Genomic DNA, 24,391 nt, shown 5'->3' with positions numbered 1-24,391 from the left:
ACTCGGGTTCATGGGTTCAATCCCAAGTCACCCCACTTCTCTTTATCTGTCTGGTGGATATTCGCCTCGAACAAAGTCCCGGCATCTTTGCATCCCAGAATGGGCCCCACACTAACCATGACAATCAATAATTAACAATGCACAAACATTGTATTAAACTATAGATCCAAAGAAGTGCTTGTCTCACAATGGAAATAGAATGTTATTCCGAACGTTTACTCATTTATTTATGGATTCCTCGCGTCTGTCGATCTTGCCAAAAAGTGATTCAAATTGACGAATATTTTGTTAGAATGGTACCTCTCCCGACGTGAAGCTACTGTCCTTATTGCCATCATCGGCTGTTTTATGACATTTTACTGTGTTGTACAATGTCCCGTAAACAGGACCTGGTCGTGTGCTCGATCGTTCATCAAGATACGCTAGGTTCCCAAGAATTATTCGCTTATTCTTTATTCAAATTCACTCCAAAGAAATTAAGAGAACAGTTCGTTCGGTCATGGAATGGCAAAGTTTTAGCCTCTTTTACCCGTCTTTAGAATAATGTTAGAAAACACTAGTCCCTTAACGAACTAGATGGCATTTCATTAGTTTACTCATCAAAAATGAGTTTGCCATTTGTGATCCTTGTGTTCATCACATATGATTCTGTTAACATTATCCATACAACTGTCCTTACTAAAGTTACTTAGTGCCCATCTCAAAATATCCCTCTCAAGAAAGTAAAATGTGATTCTTTAAACGAGATTATCACGATTGCCATTAAGACAATTTGAAGAAGTCATGTTTAATCAAATTATTGATTTGTTACAAGTAGTTTTCAGATTTCAAAACTAACAACTTGGTACACACCCACGTAAAATGGCAATAATAAAACTGCATGCTATGATAGTACAATTTGTCGTAATAATTTGAAATGATGAAATCTTGCAAAGATATTTGTTACGCACTTTCCTCTACAGTATTCTTTTGAAAATAATCGTCTGTTGTCTTATTCCCTTTGAAACATGCGTGATTCTAATTTTCCCTTTTTAGTGTGGTAAACTATCCGAAAAAAAAATCGAATCAGTGGCCATGACAATAAAATGATATGGAAGGAGTTGAAGTTTCAAAGTTTGCTCAATGATTCTGAAGCAACACAAGGGTAATAAATGAGCCCAAATTTGAGACTCATGGCTTGGCCCAGCGCTTGATACATGGTTTTCCTCTTAGCTATTGATGAGGCAATTTGTGCTTGTCCTTAATTGCAATGGATCTTCTTTGGAAACGACGGATTCTTGAGGAAGCAGACAAGGATATGTTGTCATGAATCTCTTGGAAGATCATTCAGTCAAGGCTTGGAAGTCACCGAGTTCACAATGGCGAAGACAAGACACATTCAATCTTCTCTCAGTCTCAGCACGGTTCTCCTAGTTCTGTTTTCTCTATTTCATCACTCCCTCCAGGTCGATCGTTTTTGTCCCCTCGAGAAGAATGGCGACGAATGTCGTGCCAAAAAGTAAGTGTCGATCCTCTTTCGGATCGTGAACCTATATGTACATTACACTCGCGAGGTTGGTATTTTGGTATTCATTTCTAGAAATCAATTCAAATGCGGATCGTTCTTCGTCAATCTCAGTGGAGCCGATACCAAACTGAGTTGGTTGGGTGCTCTGCCAGATTTCTTGAACAAGGCCTCGGCTCAAAGTTCGCCCAAGCTGAAAGCCTCGTTTGACAACATGAAGAAGCACAACTTCCGAGTGAAAAATGGCCAATGTTCTGATAGTATGGCGAACGAAAAATGCCACCACTTGGTATGTATAACCACGGACTTCTAGAAATATGGACTGCGAACGAGCTTCCCGGCAAATCGGCCTGCTCTTGGTCATAGCCACTCTGAGACACTTTTCGAATTAAAATAATAAAATAAACAACGTAGGTCTCTTCAATTAACGGTAGGTCAATTTTTTATCATTTACATGCAAAGTCGATCGTTTCAAAGTTATGTTGTCAAAAGCTTATGTAGCTGACCAAGAGGAGGCCGAAAATTCAAATTTTATGTAGTGTTTACTACATGACTTTGAACATGTCTCCTGAGTTCCCTAAGCATAGGTTTGGGCTCAAACTTGTCTGAGTTCATCTATTCAACAAGATCTTGTGGTCGTATCGATTGCATATTTGGAATAAGATGAGCGGTTTAGGAGATAGGATATTTTTGCTTCCGTTTGCAGTCCATATCTCTAGAAGTCCGTGGTATAACCACTGGACTTGTCTCTGAACCAGGATGATGAACTGTTCACTGACCAAACTTGTTACTTCATATTTTAGATGGAAGCGGTTGCGAATACCAGATTGGACAATTGCGATCAGAATATCTTGAATGAGAAAGGTGACCGAACTCTGGGCGATGTGCTTTGCCAACGAGCCATGTTCTATGTTCCTGGACAACACTTCCACTCGTTTGAAAAGGTAATCTACATGAACACAGGCCTTTCAAAAAAGAATTCTTCACTGGCTATCATGAAACGCAAAGCCGGGATGTTTCCTTCTAAAAATGAAGGATTTTAGTTCATTTTTTACGAAAAATGTACACGAAATTCGGATTGTCCAACAACTTGAGTCCAACCATAAATCAAAAAAAACTATCAAAGTCTACTTGAAAAAGATCTTGAACTCAGATTCATTGATAACCGAAACCACATGATCATTGTAAGTAATGAAGGTTGTCTATTCTTTTACTAAATCTGTAGGCACTTTTCGAAAACCTCGACGTTTTTTATCCAGGTTTTACTATCTATTGCCATTTTAACGTCACAAGATTTCAGACTGAAATGCGTTTGATTCCAGTTTCCGTAACATTTTCTGTTTCGGTCCAAGATTCTTACGATCAATCGCTAGTTTTATTTTTCGTGCCTTGAAAATGGTTTTGATTCAATTGCAACAAAATGTGAAATGTCTTGCAAGACTATAATTGAACGTCTTGACGTTATTCATTTGTTGACCACTTTCTGAAGACATAACGTATGTTGGGTGATTAATTGACGTATTTTGCGGTGTCTCAAAATGCTGAAAAATATCAAAGACCTCAATTGATCTTTTGACTCCGGAAATTGTTTCTGTATCTCTGGACTACTGATTTTTTCGCACGATAATCAACGCAATCTTTGGCCCGTGGAGCAATGACTCCCTGACTGACTTCGTAGTAATCAAACTAATATATCTATTGCTCTCAGGTCGGGTTCTATCACTCTGCCTGTGCCGGTAATTGGACCCAAACCCTGGAACCTAAGGGTCAACCCTTGGTTTTGAAAGAGGAGTTATGCTGCAAATACGAGAACGGCAAAGGATGGTTCTTTCGTTGTGATGGATCCGAATTCAAGAAGACTTGCAATTGAGGACATCCGGTGTGCTTTGTGGGCAATCCAGTGAATATGTTTCAATGATCACTGCTTCAGTACTTGTTAATGTTATCCATATCCAGGAGTGTTTAGTAACGGCATGCACGTCTTGGAAGTCATTTCTCATGATGCACTTTTGCAAGGCTCGAAGAAATATACGGAACCTAGACGAAAAACAAGCGACATCCACACTACTTAAGTACATTTAAAGTCCCTTATGAAAGAGACTCGGTAGACAGTCGCAGATTTTTAAATTGGTGCCACTTTTGTCACCACTTGAAGACTGGATTGATTGATTGGATGGTTTTCCCCAAAATGGTCATGGTGGTTGGGAGAAAGGCCTTTGGCTCCAAACAACGACATTGGATTTTCTTCAAATCTACGTAGTAAATAGAAGCAATGCTTGGAGCAATGCTACGCTGAATGGAGAAGATTGAGCGATAACGATCATAATGCCACTCGAACCAATGTCTCGTTTACGGCTTTCCAACTTCACACGTAACTGAAGCGCTCTTGTGAATCCATTCGAGTCGTTGAAGCTATAATAATCACACCAATATTTCTCGGAATCATCTAACTCGATCATAGCATCGTCATATCTGAGCACAGGTATTGCATTTGGGCTGGTCGAAAAGTCGCCTCTGTGTCGAGGTTGGACAATGGTCTTGTACAATCGATTATTCAAATCACATGCACACCCCAAGATCTCCAACATACACAAAGACATATCCAAAGGATCATCACGATCGTCTTGACTTGACTGGTATGGACTGTGTGGATGTTCATTCAGACACGGTGAATGTCAAAGCCGACTAACTCCTTTGTAGATAGTTTGTACTAGCTCGTTTCTGTGCTGTACTATGAGCCCTGAGATCCGAACCGTGAATCGGCTTTAAATGGTTTTAGTGCCGACTGCACATCGATCAGTTGCCGATTGGAACTACAGGAAAGAAGATCTCGTCGGTCTAGCTCGTCTCTGTTGATAACACAAATACAATCACCATGAACAAGTTCTTGTCCGTTATGGCTCTTCTGCCTGCTTTGTCCATGGGACAAAATTTCCAACCCGCTTCAGCCTCGGATTTCCCGGTCATTGGAACGGTTCCAGGCGTGTTCCCGGATACCGGTATCGCTGACAACTTTTGCCGTCGGGATAAAGGCAAATGCGAAGCTGCAGGGTGAGTCAAAAATTTACCATTGAGGACTATTTATGTAACTGAAATGGATATTTTTGTTTTTCTTCTTTTTTGCGGACTTCCTTAACGCTACTGGGGATGGGACCCCCCAACACTTTTTCTGGTTAGGTTTGGTTTGTCACGGGCTTTTCTAGCCGCTAGAGCGAATGTAATCCCCAGTACTATTAAAATGACAGGTTATAATAACCTTTCAATCTCTATATGATATTTGGTCTACCAACGAATTTGAGTTGGCAGGCCGAGCTAGTCAGTCCTTGAATGTAGGGTTGATTTGGATAGTTATCTAAAAATTTATCCAAGTTTGACTTAAATCCTGCTATCGGATCAACGCCTACATAAGCCCTACGGATATTAGAGGGCAGCAAATTAAACAATGAAGGAGCCCAAGAAAGAAGAGGGTTGGACTTCATTGTTGTAACAAGCCTGAATTCTCGAGGGCTTAAAGGTGCTCTCAAAACACACATTAAGCCTCTACGGTTACTAAAATTGACCCTAAGACCTGGATTGGGACTTCAAGACCCAGGGATAATCATTGACGAGTTGGCATATCTGGTACTTGCAAAAGTAATCATGAAATCAATGATATCTTATTTATATTGGGTTGAAAAAGTATCGCCGTAATGTAAGCTGTTTCAATGCTGGAAATATTCAAGTTTCGTGCGAGAGTCTCGTAAATCTTGTTTTGTCACCGTGCATGACCAAAACGAGACACAAGAACAATGGGACAATTTTCAGGAAGTAGAACATGTACTCCTTCTTTTACCAAACAATACATTTCAAGCTCTACCACCAAAATGCCATTAGTAAAAATTGTGTTCAAAATGTTCGCCTAATAGTCTAGACCAAATTCAGGTGAAGGATTGATACAGTATTTTAATAACCTACTATTCCCAACTGAATGAACCCATCTCTTTAGCAATCAATACAAATGTGGAGTGTTCTTTTTGAACTTGCCCAACCAAAAATTCCCCATTCGAATGCTGAGCAACATGCCGGATGTGCTGTCAAGACCAGCCGTGGCCAATTCCGAGGAGATCAGAGAGACTTTCGGCGAGTTCAAGAACGTTAAACCCAAAAGTTTCAGATTCAGTCAGAGCTCATTGGGAGAGCGTTGCCAACAAGACCGAATCTACAATGCTCGATGCTCAGTGATTGTAAGTCTTAATGTGATTAGATCATTGCCAAAGTATCCCGAAGGTCTATCTTGACTGATGCTTGTTTGATCTCATTTTAGATGGACAAGGTGAGCAACACCCCATTGGACAGTTGCACCAAGACCATCTTCAACGATCAAGGCCGAGACACCATTGGTAACATTTTGTGCAAGCACGCCTTTTCCTTCGCCGGAATCCTGGATCCTTCTTACAGAATCAAGGTGAGCTTTGTCAAATTCTGGGAGTAGAAGGAGAAATAGATATTCTACGTAGGATTTGGTTCGTTGTAGATTGGTTATCATTACTCTTTGTGCAAGAGTGAGTGGACTCCCATCATCAGCGACTTGAATACTGGTGCCCAAAAGGAGCATTTCGAGGACCTGTGTTGCAACTACGTTGGTGGCGCACCCACTTTCCAACGTTGTGATGGAACGCCCACTGTGACCACTTGCCCTCAATAAGAACGGAGACGGAACAGATGAATTAGATGCGCACAACTATGGGTCACAAAATTATGCACGAACAGGATCAGCCACATAACGTATTAGATCACCCACAAAGAAAACGGCTTTGTCGAGCCCAACATGTAATTCACTTAATTAAGATATATATATAAATATCTCTTTGTATTACCTGCTAATTCTAAAACACAATTCAATCTCGCCTGTGTATTTGTTAGTCCTTTCTAGATAATGCATTCAATTTGAGTATATAGAACATCAATCTTTTTAATTTAAGGGAACCAAGAGATCTTAAGGATCATGTTGGTTGGGTTTCGGATACGAATAAAAACTTGCATTTCAGTCGGAACAAAAACGACAAAACCGAGGGCCATTATTTCAAATAATCAATCGATCTTTTCTTTTCTTTTCCAAAGCTTAAAGGATATATTTGGGCTAATTAACAGACACTGAAAAGCTCTTGATACAAAGTATTTGGCTCCTATAAACATACGTACATATCAACCTCTCGCACATTGAAGGAAGTTCAAAATATTTAGGATGAGAAAGCTGCCGATCGAGATTAAACGGTTGTCATGGGATCGCTTAAGCCAACCAACATTGAGCTCCTAAGCATGTGCATGTAGTGCATTTTCACAGATTTCAAGAAGACAATAAATCACCAAGGATTGTCAACACTCGCATTGGACCAATGACAAGCAGAATTATTATATAGCTTTTTAAATTCATCGAAGGAGGAACAATTTGTTATTGATATGTGTAAACAGGGATAAACGTCGAGAAATAATGAGCTCCTTTCTGACGTAAACATTAGAAATCGATCGTTCTTGTCATCTAATTCCGTGGACGGGCAGGCAATTAAGGTTAAAGGACAGCTCCATAGGGGTCTTTGATAAGATCAAATAATGGGGAGTGAGCGCACGCGAAGCCACCGTTTGGCTACAATTCAATTCCTTTTTCGGGGACTCTTTTTTTTTTTTATGCATCGATTTCGTTTCATAAGGAGGGGTTAAAGGGACCAAGAGGGGACCAGGTTCCACTCGCTTCATGAACAAATAGACTTGGTCGAGCTAATTACAATCAGTGACTTGGCCTCTGTCAAAGAGAAAGGCAATCTACTGGAACTAGTGAGTATTGGTATATGGGTTAAACATATTACGACTGATTTTGCAACCACGTCAAAACGTTTCAGAGTCGAACATGAGTCGTCGAGATCAGGACCGATCTCGTAAACGTCAGCCTGGAACATTGGGATACGTACCCACTCAGCCTCGATCCAAGTCTCGACCCGGGCACGGACGAACCTCTCAATATAGCAAGTACTTCAGCAAGAGGCGTGAACATGAACGACAAGAACGGGAGCGAGTAGTAGGCCATCGAAAAGAGGAAGATCGTGTCAGCTCCGGTGACCGGGATTCTGATGCGAGATCTGCGGACAAAAATCGCCGAGCCTCATTGGGCAGTGATGGTCGAAATAGTCCAAAGGCTTCGTATGATCGAAGGGACAGTCGATATGGAAGAAGTATGTCCAGAGATCGACGAGAGAAGTCCTTTGACGTCGAAGATCCTATTGATGCCCCGGACGAGGACCTAGGAAGGGCACGTGATGGATCAGAGGATAGCAAAGGATCTAGACTTGATTATAGGCTTCGTATGATCGAAGGGACAGTCGATATGGAAGAAGTATGTCCAGAGATCGACGAGAGAAGTCCTTTGACGTCGAAGATCCTATTGATGCCCCGAACGAGGACCTAGGACGGGCACGTGATGGATCAGAGGATAGCAAAGGATCTAGACTTGATTATAGGGACCGGAATGACTCTGCGAGAAGTCGACACGATTCTCGTGATCGAAATGGTTCTGCAAGAGGCCGATATGATTCCCGAGACCGGAATGGTTCTGGGAGAAGCCGACATGATTCCCGAGACCGGAATGGTTCTGGGAGAAGTCGACATGATTCCCGAGACCGGAATGGTTCTGGGAGAAGTCGACACGATTCCCGAGATCGGAATGGTTCTGCGAGAAGTCGACACGATTCCCGTGACCGGAACGACTCTGGAAAGCACCGAGTAGATTCACGCGATCGGCATGTTTCCAGCCAAAGTAGGCACAATTCTCGTGATCGAGATGGCTCTGGAAGGAATCGAAATGATTCACGCGATCGGAATGCTTCTGGAAGAAGCCGATACGATTCACGGGATCGAGAAAGCTCGAGCAGGAGCAGACACGATTCACGAGATCGTCGAGGATCTCATGACGATCGAAGAGATTCTCGCGACCGAAACCAATCATCAAAAAGCCGAAATCGATCATTGGATGGCTACAGATCCAGCCAAGGAAGAACTCGATCCTCTGGATACTCTCGCGGGAATTCCCGAGATAGGAAGGATGATTCTCGAGATCGAGCAGATGATTATCGACGAAGAGGTGATGACAGTCGTCGTGGATCCAGGACTGAGGAGCAAGAGGGATCCAATGATTCTCGCAACAATCCAAGTCCGACCCCGTCCAAATTCAAAGGAGACTGGGGCTTTGGTCGACCCGATTCGACTCAAAGTTATGACGACCGTTACGAGATCCAACCCTCATCTCGGGATGGTTTCGACAAAAAGCGCTCGGCTGATTTCAAGGGACCACGGAGAGATTCGACTCACAATCGCAGATCTGGATCCCGAAGAACTCCGCCTTCGAGGGGCTCACGTCCGGATTCCTACGATAATCGAGATCATCGCTCAGTATCGAAGTATCACGTGGGGAATTTTGATGACAACAAATATCGCTCAACTCGTGGTCGAGACATGCCAACCGTGTCTTGAAGACCTCGTCAGCACCGCTCAAACAAGTAGATGCTAGGTTACATCTAATGAAATGAGCTGAGTTCTTTTTTCAACCTTGATTTAGACACACATTGTCATACACACAATTGGTGAATAAAACAGGAATGGAATTCCTTGATGGATTCCGTCAACTTTTGATTATACCCTTAGTTTCATTTGAAAATCAAAATTAATTCAAGATTCCTTCACAGAAGATGTGCGATGTGTTTGCGCTTTGCGGAGCTCCTTGGCCAATTCGTGAGATTTGGTCCTTTCTTGCTCACATTCTTCGTGCAATCGTGTCACCTCGGTGACCAAATCAGCCTTGTCCTGCAAATATTAGCAAGTTCCCCCGTTAAAAAGAACCCTTACTGGTACATATTCTAGTTTTTGTCAGCTCTATGTACCTTTTCAACCGTTTGCAAGGTCTTGATGAGCTCGGCCGTATCTCGGACTTGGCTCTGCGATAGGCGGGTCATCAAATCACGATTGGAGTTTCTTAACGCCCCAATGTTGGCGGCGAGATCCTCGTTTTCCCGACGTAACATGGCAATGGTCGTTTCTTTCATGGTCAGAGCTATTTTGTAACGACTTATGACGTCTTTTTGTAACTGCAGCTCAAGGGAGAGGTCCTACAACGGATCACAATCGTTGGAACACATCCCAAGCAAGAACTCCATACTCAGATGTTACCTCAACCGGGCCCTTTTTGATAGCCTCCAATTGTTTCTCCCGTTTTAACACCTTCTTAGCATCTTCATAAAGTGTGGCCAGAAACGCCTCGTCAACGATGTTCGGGGTAGAGTCCAAGGAAGCCACGACCGGTTCGGGAAAGGCCAACCCCGTCTGACCCATGCTTTTGATTTGGGCATTACTCATGTTGTTGAATTGATCCAAACTGAGAGCAACGGGCTTCTTGGTCTTGGCCGAGCCGTTTTCGATGGGCGTGGGCAGGGCGGGTGGAGGATGAGTCGTTTGAGCAAAGGTCAGCTTCGATTCTAACATGGCCTTCTCCAAATCGCTCACATATTTGTCATCCACAAACTGCAGGAAAATGATTTATGGCACGAGTTAAATATAGCTCTTTTGGGTCTCTTCTTTTGAATGCATATATACATAATTTGCCAACCCAATCACTGGAAACATATTGCGCTTCGAGAGAGTCATCATTTTGAACATTGCTAATGAGAAAAGGGAAGTTAATAATTTAAGAGCGAACTCTGGAGCCTTTTAAGCCATTTTAACGACATTTAATTGGATAAGATCGGTATATAAGACTACAAAGAGAGAGTGACGAACAGACTTGCTCCTGGCCTAGTTTAATCCTTCGATTCAACAACGTATTTCATATCAGCTATATCATTGCGAATGAAGGTTGCTCATTTATGGGTCGATCGTCCATTTGAATTTTGGCCAATCCAAGCCAAAAGATAATTCCAAGTGAGAGGGTCTAGAGAAGGCCAAAGTATACGTTATAAATATTATGTCCTTAAACAGGTATATTCGCTCATTGACTATCTTTTATATGAATACATATTTTGTCTTTGGGCAAATAATTCTCCGCATTTTTGCGGCAAATTGAAACATTGCAACTGAGTGGTTGAAATGAAGCGCAAAAGGCAAGGCCAAAAACCCTCTCTTCAGATGCCACGAGAAGTTCACGTTTTTGGAAAGGAGATGTGGCTAGTGCAGTTTCCTAGTGAAAGAGAGGTCCCCAGTTGATTCTTTCTCTCCAACCTTTCTTAACACAATCTTTAAGTACTAACAGCGGCCAAAGACAAAAAAAAACCCAACTTAATACTGGACAATGGTGTCGTCCAAATCGAAAAAATTGGAAAATGTGATGGCCGGCTCCGTTTGCCGAGAAGGCTCAGCCCTACAAATATCGGCAAAATCGATGAGTTCGTGACCATAATGGGATGTTAGCAATTGGCTAGTTTGATGGTCAACCCACATGTCCAATGAATATTGCTGAAGGTACAAACACAATCAAATAATGATATCATGGAATTAGAGTTTGCTTGACTCAAGCAAACGTAGATTGTTCCGGTTACCGGTAATGTGCTCTTTTTGTTGCTTTCAAAACCGTTCCTACCGCCCCCACTCATTAAGTGGGACTGATTTGTCATTAATTCGCTTTTCTATATTTTTGGTTTTAGTTTTTTCACGGGCTTTTCTAACCGCTACATGGAATGTAAACCCCAATGCTATTAAAATGAAAGGCTATAATTCGTCTATATATTACCTTTCAATCTTTATTAATTTGATACAACAACGAGTTCGAGTTGGCAAACCGAGCTAGTCCTTGAATGTAGGGTTTGAAACATTTTCTTGATTTCGAGTTCAAATGTGAGTCTCAGCGCAAATCTTCTGTGCATATTTTGACATGTTGTCGTTATTATGGTCTTCTAGTCCTATGTGACTGCCATGAGCCACTCATTTTTAACCAGGATTTTGGTCTTTTCCTTGGATATCTGCTTGTCTCTCTCCTTCCTAAGAACGCTCACCCATTTGCACCTCAAGTTTTGGCCGGACGATTTGGGTCTCACCTGCTGGTCTTTCTTTTGCCATTCCGGACTGGGACTGGCCTCGGTCGGAGCTGGGCTGGCCTCAATGGGGGGAACGGCCGGCGTCGGCGTCGACCCAGTCCCAGCCTCGACTTTGGTCGGATTCTTGGCCTTGTTCTTATTTTTTTTGCCACCCACCCCAAAAGCCGCTGATCGCAAATCATCCACCTGTTTCTTTTGCGACTTCTGCTTGCCGTTCTTGGCCGCATGTTGGGCGTCAGCCTTGGCCCCCTTGGTCTTGGCCCCTTTGGCCTTGGGGGCCTGCCAATCCGTGGTGTCGTCATCGGGCAACAAGGCGAAGCGTGAGGCTTGTCCAGCCACGGGCATATTGGATACCTTCATCTGGACACGGTTGAGATCACCTGAAGAGCGCGGATGGGTAATAATGGAGGACGGAGCAATGGGAGGCCGGGGTAGGCAGCCTTCTCAATCAATTCAAGCACGAAGAATCGGTGGGGGATGAACGCATTCGACGTATTTTGATGGGGAACAGGAACACCACTCACTTCAGAGGCGAGCTTACCATACGAGGTTGCGTGTTCAAGTGTTCAAGGGGTCATGGGCCAGTGTAGTGGGTCGTACATGATGACGATAATAGACGGTTCAATGCCCGAGCCATATCTATTAATGGCTTTTTTTATGTATTTCACATGTGAAATAGCCATTTTGTTCTGAAGGCTGGGTGGTTAAGTTTCTTGAGTAGCAGTCTAAATTTGAGTAGACTATGGGGATGAAAGTTAGGACGTGGAAAACACTGCTGGCAGATCTGGGGTCAATGGGGGGTAAGTCACATTTTTGATCAAATTTTTTCATCTTCCAATGTTTTGGGCCGTTTTTGATGATTTTCCATTTTCAGAACATTTCTAATCCCATATGTACATTTTGTAAATAGAGACCTATAGGTACAAAATGTTCTAAAAAAAGGTTAGTTATATAAATTGAACTATGAACTTTGTAAATGATGAAGGCTGAAATTAAGAGTAACAACACAATCAGTTAGAAATGTCGATGCGATTTATTCATTTTTTATAAATAAAAAGAGATGCAGGTTTAATTTCAACTGTTTGGGATCCAAAAGATGTAGTGATCTATTCCAAAACGGCATAACACATTTAGCATTCATTTTCATTTGGTCCTCAATGAAGAAAACGAATTAATGTTTCCAGTACTTGGAAAATGTGTGTATGTTTTGAAAGAGGGGACATAATTTATCCAAAATAAATAAACGAGATTGGGCTAGATGCAAATTCGTCACAGAGAAAAGTGAAATGAGCACAACTTAAAAAAGTTTACCTTATTTATCATCAGCCACCCCAAAACTACAAAGTGGTACCTATGTCAAGTTAGCAAAAATTTATAGAAATTGAGCCGTCAATTCAACTTTATGATTTTATTCACATCAATTGCAAAATGTGGTCAATGGCGATACCTTTAACTTTGAGACATTGCTGATTATTGATTAGAGCGACGCAATGAGAACCCAATCCGCTCCTTCCAAGGTCAAAAATGGCACGCCTTTGGCGAGCTTTGGCTTAACTCCAATTTGAAGCCTCCAAATTTGGCCTTTTTTTCTCAAGGATCAACATCACGCTGATTGACCAACAACTGGCGGACCCATACAAAGTGACCATAAAGCTTCGTTTTATCCACAATTGTGCCTGCTTTTCCCGCCAGATTCGTGCCTAAAGATGTCCAATCATGGCTTTTTGAGGGCCCATCACGAAACTAATTTCATTCCAATGCCTAATGAAACATTGGGTTTGTCAGTCCACGTCGCTTTTCTCCTCTCTGGTGCCTCTTCCCCATTTCGTGTCACCCTGACTACGGCTTTCCCGCTTACTTAGACCGTTCTCAAGCCTCCGTGGAGTTGGCCCTCTAGCGGCCAGTCTCTGGATCCAGCCTGTGTGTCCACATCCCAACTAACCAAGTAACCAAGCTGTCATCCACCACTTAGAACCGGCCATGATGGACTAATCCGGACCCATCATCATCATCATCATCATCATCTAGCGTGGGTGAATCCAGTGTGGTATCCTGATCCTGATCCATCATGCCTGTCCAACTGACCTTTATCGAATTGGAGAACTTCAAGTCGTACAAGGGCTATTTGCGTCTGGGTCCTTTGGCCTCGTTCGTGGCCGTGATCGGACCCAATGGATCGGGCAAATCCAATTTCATGGATGCCATCTCGTTCGTGATGGGCGAGAAAACCAACTCCCTGCGGGTCAAGAAGCTCTCGGAGCTGATTCACGGGGCCTCGATCGGTCGCCCCGTGGCCAATCGGGCCTTTGTGTCGGCCATTTTCCAACATGATGATGGATCCGAGCTGAAATTCACTCGTTCCATTATGGGCTCGTCCTCGGATCATAAGATCAATGGCGAGGCCGTTTCCTCGCAGGTGTATTTAAGGGAACTCGAGAAATTGGGCATCAATGTGAATGCCAAGAACTTTCTGGTGTTCCAAGGGGCGGTGGAGTCCATTGCCATGAAGAACCCCAAGGAACGGACCGCCCTGTTTGAGGAGATTTCCGGTTCGGGCGCCTTGAAGAAAGAGTACGAACGATTGAAGGGCGAGATGATGGAGGCCGAAGAGAACACCCAATTCACGTATCAGAAGAAGAAAACTTTGGGCATGGAGCGCAAAGAGGCCAAGCAAGAAAAGGCCGAGGCGGAAAAGTACCAGAAGTTGCGCGATAATCTCCACGATCGACAGGTGGAGTTGCAATTGTTCAAGTTGTATCACAATGAGCGACGCATCAAGGAGTCCGAAGAGACGGCCGAGCAAGCCAAGCAGGATATCCAGAAGATCGAGAAGCGGAAGGAGAAGTCCGAGGACAAGTTGAAGGAAGTCAAGAAGGAGTTTGGCAAGAGTCAACGCGAGTTCACCAAAGTCGATTCGGACATCCGCGAGATGGAGAACGAGATCCAGAAGAAGCGACCGGCCTTCATCAAGTCCAAGGAGAAGACGGCGCACATGCAAAAGAAGTTGGATAATGCCAAGAAGAGTCTCAAACAGGCTGAGAAGGCCTATAAATCGCACCAATCCGATGTGCAGGAACTCGAGTCGGATTTGCGGGCCAATGAGAAACGCCGCGACGAATATGACGAGATCACGGCCAACGAATCTCAATCCCAAGGCCGGAATCTTCATTTAGAGGACAAACAGATCCTGGAGTATCACAAGCTCAAGGAGAAAGCCGGCAAGGAATCGGCTCGTTACATGGCCGAGTTGGATTCCATCAATCGCGAGCACAAATCCGACCAGGATCAATTGGACACGGAGAACCGGAAGAAACACGAGCTCGAGAGCAAATTAAAGACCAAAGGCCACGAGCTCGAGGAGTCACAAAAGCGTCTGGAGAAACTGATTGAGCACATCCGATCCTCGGAGGCGCAACTGGAAGAGCAACAGAAGATCTTCAACGAACTCCAGGGCGATGTGGGCTGCAGCAAAGACAAGATTCAACAACTCCAACAAGACCTCGACGATGCCACGTCTGAATTGGGCGATGCCCGAGTTGACAAACACGAAGAGAATCGACGCAAGAAGAAGCAAGAGATCGTGGAGAACTTCAAACGACTTTACCCCGGGGTGTACGATCGCATGATTAACTTGTGTCAGCCCATTCACAAGAAGTACAACGTAGCCATCACGAAGCAGCTCGGTCGCTACATGGAGGCCATTGTTGTGGATACCGAGTCCACGGCTCGACAATGCATCCAATACCTCAAGGATCAGATGTTAGAGCCCGAGACGTTCCTTCCGCTCGACTACATCCAAGCGAAGCCCCTCAAAGAGCGATTGCGCTCCATCAGCCATCCCAAGGGCGTCAAGCTCTTGTACGACGTGCTCCGATATGAGCCCAACGACATTCGGCGAGCTGTGCTCTTCGTCACCAACAATGCCCTCGTGTGTGAGACCCCGGATGATGCCATGAAGGTGGCCTATGAGCTCGAGGATAATCAACGCTACGACGCAGTGGCCTTGGACGGGACCTTTTATCAGAAATCCGGCATCATTTCGGGTGGAAGTGTGGATTTGGCCCGGAAAGCCAAGCGTTGGGACGACAAGCAAGTCTCGACGTTGAAATCCAAGCGTGAGAAACTTACGGAGGAGCTCCGACAAGCCATGAAGAACTCTCGGAAAGAGTCTGAGATCCAGACCATTCAGAGTCAGATCAGTGGTCTGAAGACGCGTTTGAAGTACTCGGTGAGCGATCGCGACAACACGAAGAAGAAGATCGAGGTCCTTCAGAAGCAAATGGACAAGATGAGGGAAGATCTGGAGCAGTTTGGACCCAAGATCCGGGAGGTCGAGGGCGAGATGCGCGAACGCGAAACCAAGATCGAAGACACCAAGGACAAGATGAACACGGTCGAGGATCGCATCTTCGCCAAGTTCTGCGAATCCATTGGTGTGGCCAATATCCGAATGTACGAAGAACGCGAGTTAAAGACGCAACAAGATCGGGCCAAGAAGAAAATGGAGTTCGAGAACCAAATCAACCGAATCACCACGCAACTCGAATATGAACGGAAACGCGAAGATCAACTCCGCGCCAACATGGAGAAATTCGAGCGAACCGTTCAAGACGACGAGGACAGTCTGGAGACGGCCAAGAAGGCCGAACAAGTACAAATGGGCGAGATCGATTCGGACATGAAAGAGGTGGACAAGTTAAAGCACCGCAAGTCGTTCTTGAAGAGTGAAATGGACAAGATGGAGGAGGAGGTGAACACTGCTCGACGCGAAGTGGGCGCAATTGCCAAGGAACTCCAACAAGCCAACAAGGCCGTCAACCAGTCCGAGAACCAAGTCGAGCAAGAGAAGGCCAATCGTCACAGTATTCTGATCCAGTGCAAGATGGACAACATCCAGATCCCGATGAAGAAGGGCAACCTGGACGAGATTGACGAGGACGCCAGCGAGGACCCTAGCATCGAAGTCTCTTCCAGTCAACCCAGTCACATCATCTACGAAAAGGAATCTCAAATCGTCATCGAGTACGGATCGTTGGAAGAAGGCCTGGTCGAGTTGGAAGACAATGACGATGTCCGCAAGGTCGAGAAGAGCCTCGAAAAGCAGATCAACGAACTCCAGAACACAATCACCCGAATCCAGGCCCCCAACATGAGAGCCATGCAAAAGTTGGACGAGGCTCGTGAGAAGTTGGAGGAAACAAACAAAGAGTTCGACATGGTCCGCAAGAAGGCGAAAAACGCCAAACAATCCTTCGAGAGGCTGAAACAAGAGCGCTATGACCTGTTCATGAAGTGCTTCGAACACGTGTCCAACACGATCGACGAGATCTACAAATCTTTGGCCAAGAATCAATCGGCTCAAGCCTTCCTCGGGCCCGATAACCCCGAAGAACCTTACCTGGAGGGCATCAACTACAATTGTGTGGCCCCTGGGAAGCGTTTCCAGCCCATGTCCAACTTGTCCGGTGGGGAAAAGACCATTGCGGCCTTGGCCTTACTCTTCGCCATCCATTCCTACCAACCGGCTCCGTTCTTCGTCCTGGATGAAATCGATGCCGCCCTTGACAACACGAACATCGGCAAAGTGGCCTCCTACATTAGCAATCGCACCGGGACCGGGATGAACGTGATCGTGATCTCACTCAAAGACGAGTTCTACTCACACGCCGACGGTTTGATCGGAGTGTGTCCGGACAATGGGATGGGTGAAAACGCGGATTGCTTGGTGAGCAAGGTGCTCACATTAGATCTGTCCAAATATCCCAAGGCCGTCAGTACCTAACCCTTCGTACAAGAGTCGCGTTGGCTCGCTTAAACATGTATAAATTTCAAGTGTATACCTCTTATAACTAATTATAATACTGCCTCTGTTAATATTGAAAAGTCGCTCGATACTTGTAGTCCATGAATAATTTGCCGATACCAATGTCTTGAGAAGTTTGTAAATACAGATACTCCCATACGATAATCGCGATTCGTATCAATCGTTCATATGGCGATCCTTTTTAGAAGACGACCGACCAGCTGATCCGGAGACATTCAGCCACCCTGTTTCTTGGTTGTGTGGTTCTTTTACCTGTGTCAAAAGCGTGAATGGGATTCGCCGGAGAGAATTGAATGAAATAACGTGCTACACTCAAGAATGAAGTCATCTCCTTGGTTGATACTGGTTCTACTTTCGGTGACTTCAACCATCCATGGCCAAGATCAAGATGACGGTACAGACCTTTTCGGCGAGAAAATTTCGAACTATCGCATCCTGAACGATCCCTTCCGGCGTCAAAAGCTGAATTTACTCTGGACGAAAGCTCGGAAGCAGCTCACGGAGGGGAAGTTGGAAAAACTCTACTCAGAATTGAAAATCCAAGACAAGGAAGAGATGACCTTAAAACGACTCAAGACCGAAAACTCCGACAAGGACGGCATGGTTGAAGCTAATTTGAGGTACTAGTCATTGATCGATTGTTATTATAGTTATCGTCATTGCACGTTGTTCAGAATGTTTCGTTTTTTTCTGAGATTACACAACTGAACTTTGTTTTAGGAAAAAGTTCGGCGCTATTTTAAAGCGTTATGGTCTGGAGTCCTATCATCCGGATGTGATTCCCAAGGATGATGGCGTGGCGGCCAATAAAGGCATGGGCTATTTCAAGGATAAGAAGCTCAACCGTCTGTGGGAAAAGGCCGAAAAGGCCGGATTGAGTCAGGACGAGTTGCTCACGTTGAAACAAGAATTCAAACATCATCAGGACAAAGTTGAGCAATATCACGATTTGTTGGAGATGCGTGAGGAGTTGGGTTCGGATTTCAATCGAAGGAAGAATCACATTCAACTCAATGACGAGGATGAAGAAAAGAACCATCAACGACACGACAATGAAGTCGTCAACAACGCCCGAAGCATCAAAGAGGATTATCATCGGTTGCACAGACTCGCCACCAACACCCATCCCAAGGAGTTTGAAGAGGATAAAGTTCAAGGTAATGCCAAGTCATCGTATCCCTGGGTGCCTTTGTGCTTGTATGCAAGGAGCATCGAGATGAAAGGGTTAATACCGATACCGTACCTAACTAGGTTTCAATTCAATAGGCATCGTACAAAAACGTTGATTTAGTTCAATGAAGCATCACTTTTACGATGCTCTTCAAATTGTGCAGAAGCTCATATCTGTGAGGATTATCAACATCTAAAACTAGATTATTGACAAGGGTGTTTTTAGGTCGAGGATCTAGGTCTGCTTGTAAAATTGATTCCATGTGTTGTAGGAAGACTCGCGTTGATAACGTCAGAACCACACACTTGCCAGTTCCGTAATCCTAGCATTTTACGACCTTCCACACATATCTTTCAACAGTTTATAAGTAAAATGATTGAACCTAATAACATCGTCTAGAAAGTCATCGCTTCATTCGTTTGTAACAGTTTGTTGGATTGATTAGAACAGATTGTTTTTCCCCTCAAGATGAATCAATTTTTTTGAATGATCAAACAGCCAAAGCACTCGAGAAGTTCAGGCTAAAAGCCTGTCTAGGTCTACTTAACTGGAAAAAAAATACATTAGAGCTAGATGTTTATGTTTTAAGAAGTGTACAAGTGTTCCTTTTATTATAGCGCTCTGGTCCTTGGCGATGGAGGCCGACTTCTCAAAGGACGAGTTAGAGTCGATTCGCAACGAGCTTCATCATTTTGAGGTACGGATCCAAAAGCTTGATTTTCTAGAGCGCGAGCTCAAGATGGTGGACGAGCGACATGGCGGCCATTTGCAGGAAGATCGCGAGAAAACCGAAGGCCGGAAAATTATGGACAAGAAGCTGAAGAAGCATCTCGACACTGTCGATCAACTTCAAAAGGACTTGGAACTTAAAATCGTGGCCAGACACGCCGAACTCTGAACTTCGTAGCCCCAAAAGCCTTTCTACCTGCACATAAGTGATAGATTTCACAACACATTCCACGTATCAGTCAGAATAAATATGATCTATTTTAAGGCAAAAACCACTACCGAGACAGGTCACGTGGTGACATTTTGCGCCATACTTATGGCCAATTGTAGGCGATCCTCGACCACAGCCGAATCTACATTCACAATGGGAGCTTTTGCCCCGCAAAACGTATCTTCCTTCTTCAATTGAGGCGCCTTGGCCACCAATCCAAGCGGTTGGACAACCACATCCAACCATTTCTTGGCAGTAAAAGTCTCGGACACGAGTTCATCCGGGATCGAGGCCTTGAAACTGAAGAAATTGTTGTTGCGAATCACAAGTAAAACCGGTTTGTTCTTGATTTTTTTCACCATGGCATTGAGATTGACCGTGGTATCGGATTGTTCTCGGAACAGATGAACGAAATACGGCAAATCACAGGAATTGGCCAACACTTCATCGAACTCCATCAACACCTTCTCTTTGGCATTCTTTCGATAAAACGGAAGGATTCGATTCAAGGACAAGTCGATCACGGTGAGCAACTCCATCCGCACCGAGTACGGAATGGTCGTATTCCCACGGAGGTTCTCTTTTTCTTTCTTCAATTTCCGGACCATGCCGGCCAAAACAGATTCCCCCGCCGTGGCATCGATCTTATCCGAGGCTTCCTTGACTCCGAACACGCGCTCAATGTGTCGAATCCCCGCCTCACGGGTATCCACAGCCTTTTCGCCCGTGACACACTTGAAGGAGCGAACGCCGTACACGGGTGTGCTGGAATCGACTATGGCAAAGGCCTGAACATCACCGGTCTTCACCAAGTGAGTCCCGCAACAAGGCTCGGTGTGACCATTGGGAAGTCGGACCACGAATACAGGATCCGGATAATGCTCCCCGGGAATCTGCACCACATTGTCCAAGTCCTGAAACTCCGATTTGCTCAGGGTGAGACGCTCAATGGGTCGATTCTCCTCGATCAGCTCGTTCATGGTCTTTTCAATGTCAATGATAGTGCCCAAGTTGAAAGTTGCATTGAAGATGCTGAAGTCGAACCTGAAATGAGCGTCCCCGATATGACTGGATTTTTGGCAGGTCAACGGCAAGATCTTGTTCAAGACACTGTTTAAAAGATGGGTGCCCGTGTGATTTTGCATCAATTTGATGCGTCGTATGGCGTTCAAGGTCAACCGGCCTTTCTCATGGGGCGTAATGACGCCACCCACCATTTTTCCGAAATGAGCAAGATGTCCTGGGGAGTCCGGGATTTGTTCCACGTGCGATATCTCGAAACGTCCTTTGCGATCGAGCTTCAGAAGCCCTTCATCGGAGGCTTGACCGCCTGCTGTTGAATATAAGCAAGTTTGATCCAACAAAATCATGCCTTCCTCGCCATCCGATAAAGATGGGACTGGATGGCCCTTGGATGAAAACACGGATTGGACTTGCGATATCACCACGGGAAAGCCATAGGCATTACCTTTGCACTGATAAGTATATTTATGTTGATCATCTGTCGGAGGCACGGATTGGTACAAGCTCTTCGAGGGCCAGATTGCGGAATCTGTTTTAGTTTTCGAGTGAATGTCTCGCAAGATTTCACTGCACACAAGATCAGGCTTTAACGGTATGCCCGTCACATGGGAAACGAGATTCAGTAGACGATCATCTAATCCATAGCTTTGAATGCAGAACCGGGCCATGTTTTCGTCGATCACCTCCGCATTCCGGTGATGTCTTCGGAAGTGTTCCACGGAATCATAGATTTGAGGAACGTCAAAGATCTCCAAGGCCTGGGCTTTAGGACAACGCTGAACCAATTTTGGTGCGAGATTTTCCGCGTGATTGAGCGTATGTTGGTAATGCTCGCGTTCGAAATCGAGGATGATTTCGGCCTGGGTTGAGATTTGGCCCATTTCCGGATAGGCCTGACTCAAAATCTGACTGGCCACGTGCGCCGCCTCTACTAAGGCCACCTGGTCGCCCTGAAAGTGTCTCATAGAGGCCCGAAACATTCGCCGCATCACATTGCGGACCCGATGGTTGGAATCCGGGTAGACCCCATCCGCCACACACACCACGAGCATGCGGATGTGATCGGCGATAATGCGGTAAGCCGTGTCTAATTCGGCACCCGGGCCAAACCGACCTTGATATCCCGCCGCTCCGGTGACATCGGTGAGGGCGTGGAAAATGGGCTGAAAAAGATCCGTGTCATAGTTGGACGTGTGGCCATTGAGCACGGCCACCAGTCGCTCCAAACCCAGACCCGTGTCTACAAAGGTCGATCCGACAATGGGCTCGATTTGATGCGCCCCAGTACGAACATGATTGATGAGCACGATATTCCAGACCTCGACCAAATCAGCCAAACCTTGGTTGACGCCACGGGCCCCCTGCCCGTGATGATCGTAATGAATCTCGGTACACGGTCCGCACGGCCCCGTGGCGCCCATTTCCCAGAAGTTGTCCCGCGGCCCAAAAGGCAAAACCCGTTCGGGTCGTAGACCTAATGACAACCAAACGTCCCGCGTCTCCCAATCCGGAGCCAGACCCAATTGGGGACAGCCTTGGAAATAGGTGACGAACAACCGATCAGGCGACAAGTCGTACACCTCGGTCAACAGGGTCCAGGCCCATTGACACGCCTCCACCCGCCCATAATCCCCAAACGACCAGTTGCCCATCATTTCAAAGAAGGTATGATGCGTCCCGTCAGAACCGACATCCTGTATATCATTGTGCTTCCCGCTAACCCGGATACATTTTTGCACATTGGCCACGCGGGGGGCCGGCGGCGGATCCACGCCCGTGAACACACCTCGGAAGGCGTTCATGCCCGCATTAACAAACGGAATCGAGGGGTCTTGGTACGGCACAATCGAGGCCGACGGCACAATGGCATGGTCGCCCTCTTGGAAGAAACGCAAGAAGGAACGCCGAGTCTGAGCCGCCGAAGTGTGCGACCATCGACGAGCCGCATTCACGGGCACCCGAGCCGCACCAAGGCGCCCACACGAGCGCCACATCCTCGGGGCCTAATGTGGTCAAGCGTTCATAGACGAATCAGACTTGGACTTGCTGGCCAACATTGTCGATGATTGACCCTTGGGGTTACGTTGTTTTCCCATCAGCGTGACATTCTGGCATGCTGGGAAATCGATAGATGTGTTCGAAATTAGTGCTTGGACCCTGTGTTATTGGACATAGAAAAGCCATCTCTGATGGCAACCTATGGTGTAATGGCTATTAATTTCCATGATTCATTCCCTCGGGATGAGTGGCTTCCCTTGACCATGGGTGCCACCGGTGCCACCATTACATTCACCCACGTGATTCACCCTCTAACTCATTTTCTTCGGAAATCGAGACCCAAGGTTGCGTCATTCATGAGTGGGACATTGCGTTGATAAATAGGCTTTCAGAGTGCAGGATTTGACATCTACTTGGGCAACATTTCAAGGAATTAATGGTTGAGAGTGCTAGGCACAAAAGTAGACGAATTCTATTGCAATATCCATGAACTGGTCATAATGTCACTTTGACTGGCTCATGCGGACTAAGTTGTGCCTAACCTAACATCCAAATTTTGGTAATCTGAATCTGAGGAATGCTTTTCAATCTGACTGACTCTAAATCCAAACTCTTCGGTCCTATGCAAATTCAAATGAAAAACAAAGGCAAAGAGTATTGCCTAATCAAATTCTGAGATTTTTTTTGCCAAATTCAACTATAATTTGATTCATGTTTTGCTTAATCCAATTCAAATCAATTTTGATTCACCCAATTGACTTAGTACTAGAGATCACATTACCTTTAGTGGTCAGAAATTCCATAAAAAAACGAACCAACAAATAAACAATTTGATCCCCACCTACTCTTTCAAAAAATATTTTTTTTTTGCTACCTTAAATACAAAAAGTACATGTAGGAGCACAGCAAAAGTTTTGTATCTGGTTTTTTGGTACCTCTTCTGTTTCAAAAAGTACGTCAGTGACCTCCCAAAATTTGTGCTGACATCATCAGACAGCTACTACTTCAATGTCTCAATAGGAGTGCAGCTTTTGCAACCTTATCTACAGTACAATTTATTTTGTTTTAAATTATATGTCAAAGGTTGGAGCTGGCCACGTTTTGACACTACTGCCAAACCTTAAACTATGATTGAAGTTTAATATCTGAGGTTTAGTCCACTTTTCCGCTGAGAACCTATTTTTGGATCTTATGCATAACGTTAGTTACAGTGTGATTATGACCAGCTCATGGACCTGGCAGTTGAATTCATCTAACTTTGTGCTTAGAACTTGCCACCATTGATCCCTTAGAGAGTTGCCAATGTTAAATTCAAGTTCTGTAAGTACTTTGAAATCAACTTATGAACGTAGTTTCCCATTCATGAATAACGAAACCTCGTGTCTCGATTTCCGAAGAAAATGAGTTAGATGATTCACCCTCCTTCCTTCCGTTTGTTGATAAATAGCCATTACTCAGCTCTGTTTTCGTCTGCGTCCACAGTTCATAGTTGCCAGAGACCAACTTTGGGAGCCACTTTGGGCCCCAATGGTAACTATCCAAAAAGTATGTCCGAAATTGTGAATGGTAGCTTGCATATTGACCCTGGTTGGCCACGTCAGACGACCTAAACGAAATAGGGAGGAGGCACGATAGATTACAAAATAAACTAGTTATGACATGCATGACCGGAATGCGTTTGCAGGGCTTCGTTGATTCCATTATTTTCTTACCGTTAGCGCCCAAAGGCGTGTCATGGGCCGTTTAGACAGTCTTGGACGGCTGTGACCAGTTTGATCAGATCAGTTAATTAAGAACTTATTTTATAGCACTACCGTGGCCCGAATCATGAGCGTTATAGTTTTGAATCAAAATGTAAGCACAGCAGCAAACATTTCTTACC

At 44.9% G+C, this 24,391-nt stretch overlaps 6 protein-coding genes across 6 annotated transcripts; 4 read left to right on the top strand and 2 right to left on the bottom strand.

Annotated features, from left to right (window-relative positions):
- The first annotated feature begins 1,343 nt into the window (after positions 1-1,343).
- LOC131879593 (uncharacterized) lies at positions 1,344-6,551 on the top strand. The gene is made up of 8 exons (XM_059225951.1): positions 1,344-1,498; positions 1,580-1,793; positions 2,308-2,448; positions 3,213-3,371; positions 4,347-4,555; positions 5,490-5,727; positions 5,808-5,948; positions 6,018-6,551. The coding sequence occupies exons 1-8, from the start codon at positions 1,359-1,361 to the stop codon at positions 6,186-6,188; spliced, it is 1,413 nt and encodes a 470-aa protein (XP_059081934.1). The 5' UTR covers positions 1,344-1,358; the 3' UTR covers positions 6,189-6,551.
- Positions 6,552-7,837: 1,286 nt separating this feature from the next.
- On the top strand, positions 7,838-9,166 carry LOC131879071 (putative uncharacterized protein DDB_G0281733). Its single transcript, XM_059225275.1, has one exon. It carries the CDS (start codon positions 7,874-7,876, stop codon positions 9,002-9,004), a length of 1,131 nt encoding a protein of 376 aa, XP_059081258.1. The 5' UTR covers positions 7,838-7,873; the 3' UTR covers positions 9,005-9,166.
- Positions 9,136-12,095, bottom strand: LOC131879072 (G kinase-anchoring protein 1-like). Its single transcript, XM_059225276.1, has 4 exons — positions 11,554-12,095; positions 9,698-10,048; positions 9,412-9,636; positions 9,136-9,334 (listed from the first exon to the last, which is right to left on the bottom strand). The coding sequence occupies exons 1-4, from the start codon at positions 11,911-11,913 to the stop codon at positions 9,200-9,202; spliced, it is 1,071 nt and encodes a 356-aa protein (XP_059081259.1). The 5' UTR covers positions 11,914-12,095; the 3' UTR covers positions 9,136-9,199.
- Positions 12,096-13,466: 1,371 nt separating this feature from the next.
- LOC131879436 (structural maintenance of chromosomes protein 1A-like) lies at positions 13,467-17,521 on the top strand. Its single transcript, XM_059225766.1, has one exon. It carries the CDS (start codon positions 13,622-13,624, stop codon positions 17,333-17,335), a length of 3,714 nt encoding a protein of 1,237 aa, XP_059081749.1. The 5' UTR covers positions 13,467-13,621; the 3' UTR covers positions 17,336-17,521.
- Positions 17,522-17,549: 28 nt separating this feature from the next.
- Positions 17,550-19,552, top strand: LOC131879438 (alpha-2-macroglobulin receptor-associated protein-like). Its single transcript, XM_059225768.1, has 3 exons — positions 17,550-17,997; positions 18,098-18,534; positions 19,166-19,552. Exons 1-3 carry the CDS (start codon positions 17,696-17,698, stop codon positions 19,444-19,446), a joined length of 1,020 nt encoding a protein of 339 aa, XP_059081751.1. The 5' UTR covers positions 17,550-17,695; the 3' UTR covers positions 19,447-19,552.
- Positions 19,553-19,565: 13 nt separating this feature from the next.
- Positions 19,566-22,505, bottom strand: LOC131879591 (alanine--tRNA ligase, mitochondrial-like). Its single transcript, XM_059225950.1, has one exon. The coding sequence runs from the start codon at positions 22,503-22,505 to the stop codon at positions 19,566-19,568; it is 2,940 nt and encodes a 979-aa protein (XP_059081933.1).
- Positions 22,506-24,391: the final 1,886 nt, after the last annotated feature.

This window comes from Tigriopus californicus, chromosome 4 (assembly GCF_007210705.1).
Source record: "Tigriopus californicus strain San Diego chromosome 4, Tcal_SD_v2.1, whole genome shotgun sequence".
In the NCBI taxonomy this organism is placed as follows: Eukaryota; Metazoa; Arthropoda; class Copepoda; order Harpacticoida; family Harpacticidae; genus Tigriopus; species Tigriopus californicus.
This window is presented reverse-complemented; position numbering and strand designations above follow the sequence as displayed.